Source organism: Durio zibethinus, chromosome 24 (assembly GCF_047325235.1).
Source record: "Durio zibethinus cultivar Kanyao isolate XHJ-2024 chromosome 24, ASM4732523v1, whole genome shotgun sequence".
Taxonomy (NCBI): Eukaryota; Viridiplantae; Streptophyta; class Magnoliopsida; order Malvales; family Malvaceae; genus Durio; species Durio zibethinus.
Window position 1 is genome coordinate 6,300,323 of NC_143185.1, and position 3,384 is coordinate 6,303,706.

General features: G+C 32.2%; 1 protein-coding gene across 1 annotated transcript; it reads right to left on the reverse strand.

Moving 5' to 3' along the window:
- Positions 1-3,088, reverse strand: LOC111316025 (protein trichome birefringence-like 43). The gene is made up of 5 exons (XM_022918039.2): positions 2,650-3,088; positions 1,507-1,678; positions 1,045-1,220; positions 793-951; positions 1-455 (listed from the first exon to the last, which is right to left on the reverse strand). The coding sequence occupies exons 1-5, from the start codon at positions 2,883-2,885 to the stop codon at positions 155-157; spliced, it is 1,044 nt and encodes a 347-aa protein (XP_022773774.2). The 5' UTR covers positions 2,886-3,088; the 3' UTR covers positions 1-154.
- Between the last annotated feature and the right edge of the window lie 296 nt (positions 3,089-3,384).

Genomic DNA, 3,384 nt, shown 5'->3' on the forward strand with positions numbered 1-3,384 from the left:
TGACTAATAAAATATATCTTAAGCATTAAATTTGATAACTAATCTATGGAACACAATCCATCATAGATTGATTTACTACATGATCCCAATTACGTATGTTGGAATAATTAACTTAATTTTTATGTTGTTCTATATTAGTAGAAAGATAAGCCCCTTAACTTTGGATGAGAGCTGCGAAGAGCAGTTCGTTCCACGTATCAGGAACTCCGGGGAGACACCAATGTGTACAATCGGTGCCGCGGCGGCCTCCGTAGCCATAAGCTGAAGGATGTCCGTCCTTTCTTAGTTGCGACAAGGCTGTTATATCAAGCAAATGAACTGGTTTCGACACACTTCGCAATACTTTATTTAAAACAACTTGGGCCGGATGTGGACCTCCTGGATAGTCCATGCTTATCATTGGGAGCGTTTCCCCTCGGCAAGTCTTTGCTGTCGGATCCGCCCAATCCCTCGAACTAGTACAACAACAAAAGACCATGTCAATCCGATATGATTTTATCTAAACGTGTGTTAATAGGACTTGAAAGGCCCGCTTCACAGGCACTTGATCTTAGACAAAAAGGAGATTTTTAATGTCACATATAAATTATAAATTTATTAATTAATATGATATTTATTTTTAATATATTTATTTTTAAATAATGATGTGTATAATATTAATTAATAAATTTATAATTTATATATTTAATTAAAAAGTTTTAAATTTTAAATATTATATTTAATATTTTATTATAATTAAAAAATTATGACATTATCCTTATATTAATAATAACTAATATATAAACTACTTACTCCATGTGATCGGGGGAGACGCCTTGGAAAAACACCTTGGTTTTAGCAGAATCTACATTGAAGTTCACCCATCTGGCCCATGTCCTCAACGCTTTCTCATAAGCAACCAATCGATTCATGTCTTTGTGAGTTATCTTATTGTCTTGGACATAATCCCATCTGCAACATTATTCCCAAAAATTCACCCAAAATTTATTATAAGCAACAAGTTTTTTTAAGGAAGTCAAAAGGGAGGGTTAGTTGAGAACTGACGGTTGCTTTCGACCGGTGTGAAGCCACCAATGCCAAGTGTCAAAGATCAATACATCAGCCCCTTCCCAAAGTTGTCCACTCCCAATTGAGTTGAGTTTGAGAACTCGCCCATATTTTTCATTAACAATATCAACAAGAAATGCATTGCGTGAGAACATAATTGAAACTCCATATGCCTGCAAAGAGCATCATATCAATAATGATAATTTTATATTTAATATACTATTTGTAAATCATAAAAAATTAATTTTAAAATTTTAAAATCTTAAAAGTTAATACACTTAGTCCTAAAATTATATTTAAAATTAATTTTTTACGAGATGCTTGTTATTGTATGATTCTCTAACCGTATATAACATATATATATATGGACAGTATATAAAATATAAATTCTAATAATAATGTTCAAAAATAAAATTAGAAATCAAGCAGGAACTCCTCTTAGTTAAGGGAAAAGATTACTGGGAAGTTGAATGTGGAGAGGCCACCAATCCTTTGCAAGTTGTATTTGGCTCGACATACAGCTGTATGAAGCAAACATGTGAGAGACAGCCATTGATTTAAGCTGAGTGAGTCACCTACAAACATGATCCGCTTCCCTTTAAATCTTCGTAAAAAGTCTCTGCCATTGAACCTGCTTAATTCAAAATCGATTTAGGTTTAAGCATGATTTGGCATAATAACACAATTACAATAGAGGTTTTAGTCTTTGACTTAGACTCTTATCTTCTTTTTTTATTTTTCTAATTTTTTTATATTTTTAATTATTATTATTTTTGTTTGAGAGTCATGTTGGGCCTCGATTAATTTAAAATTGAGTCGAGTAGGATCTCATCTCTCCCAAGCTTATTTTTTTTCATTCATAAGATTCGAAATCGAAATTTTACTTAAAAAAATTCAAACTCCTTACTACTTAAACCAACAAACGTTGATATTTTTAATTATTATTTATTAATTTATGATAGACTCCTACACATATAAACTGTGTGGTGACAGATGCAATGAAAATTATAATAAACAGAAAAAACCGTAATTTTTTATTTCAATTTATATAAAGTGTGTACCTAAATAAATTGAATCAAAGGATAGTTTCAAAAATAGTAAATGTTTTTATCAATTTCAAGTTAAAAAAATAGTAAGCGTTATAGCATTCATGTTTTCTTCTGTGAGGATGGCATGGTATATTTCCCTTACCAAACAAATTAAAGTTACTATCAAATCTAAAGTCGAAACTGAAATGATTAAAGCATCTACCATTAACTTCAAAATAGAGGAGATAATATTGAACACCACTTAAGCCGGTAGGTAATGGTGCAACAATAAGAACACCACTATAAGGCCATGGAGCACTAAGAACTACCAGTTACCTTAGGCTAAAAACAACATTTTTTTTTCTATAAATTGGAATAAGAATACTAAAATAAAAAATTAGACCCATATATGAAAGAATTTTGAAAAAAAAAAAAAAAACTCTGTAACATTTGAAAAACACATGATATTGACATGAATTTAATGTTTATGAGATAGATTAAAATCAAAGCATAGGTTATAATATGTCACATGTAATGGGAAAAAATATAGGAAAAAAAAAAAAAGACGGTATACCTTGGCAAGTTACATGAAGTGGGTTGCCATCTATAGTTTTGATAGAGGTGGTCAGGTCGACCATTGCTTTGGCAATTGAATTCTTGCAGTATGAAGGGGCAATTAGTTGAATTGTAAAGAGGATAAGAAGCATCATACACCCATTTTCCTTTGTAAAGATCACATCTGCTTCCATGCACTTGCTGGCAAAATTCAATAACAAACAAAAATGCTGCCAAAGCAAATGGACCCATCATTTAATTTCTATTTTCTCAGAGAAAAGAGAGAGAAAAGAGGAGAATCTATTGTTTATAGCTCGCAAACTCTGTGATTCTGGTTTCACATAAAAAGAAAGTAAGAAGATAAGAAGAGAATTGGGATTGGGTCTTGTGATTTGTAAATGCAATGGCAATGCAACAGAGATATTACAACAGGGAGAGAGGAGATAGGCAAAAGAATGCTAATGCTACACGGGAATTGGCATTGGTTCATCGTGCGTCTTTTTATAGGGGATGGACTCAATAGGAAAACATCGATTGAAGTTGACATCTCTCTCTCTCTCTCTCTCTCTCTCTCTCTCTCTCTCTCTCTCTCTCTCTCTCTCTCGCAAGTCTCTACCCTTGCTTTAAGTTGTGGGACTTGAAAACAAAATCAGAAAGAGAAATAGGAAAGAAAAATGAAGCACATCCTTGCGTCCAACCCTAAAATTAAAAATATTTAAGTGGAGATTAGACAAATAATTAACGTCAATCAATT

Coding starts and splice junctions, on each gene's coding strand:
- LOC111316025 (XM_022918039.2), bottom strand. CDS start 2,885: ATGATGGGTCCATTTGCTTTGGCAGCATTTTTGTTTGTTATTGAATTT. Junction 1,679..2,649: donor ACTTCATGTAACTTGCCAAG/GTATACCGTCTT, acceptor TGAATTAAGCAG/GTTCAATGGCAGAGACTTTT. Junction 1,221..1,506: donor TCTCCACATTCAACTTCCCA/GTAATCTTTTCC, acceptor TGCTCTTTGCAG/GCATATGGAGTTTCAATTAT.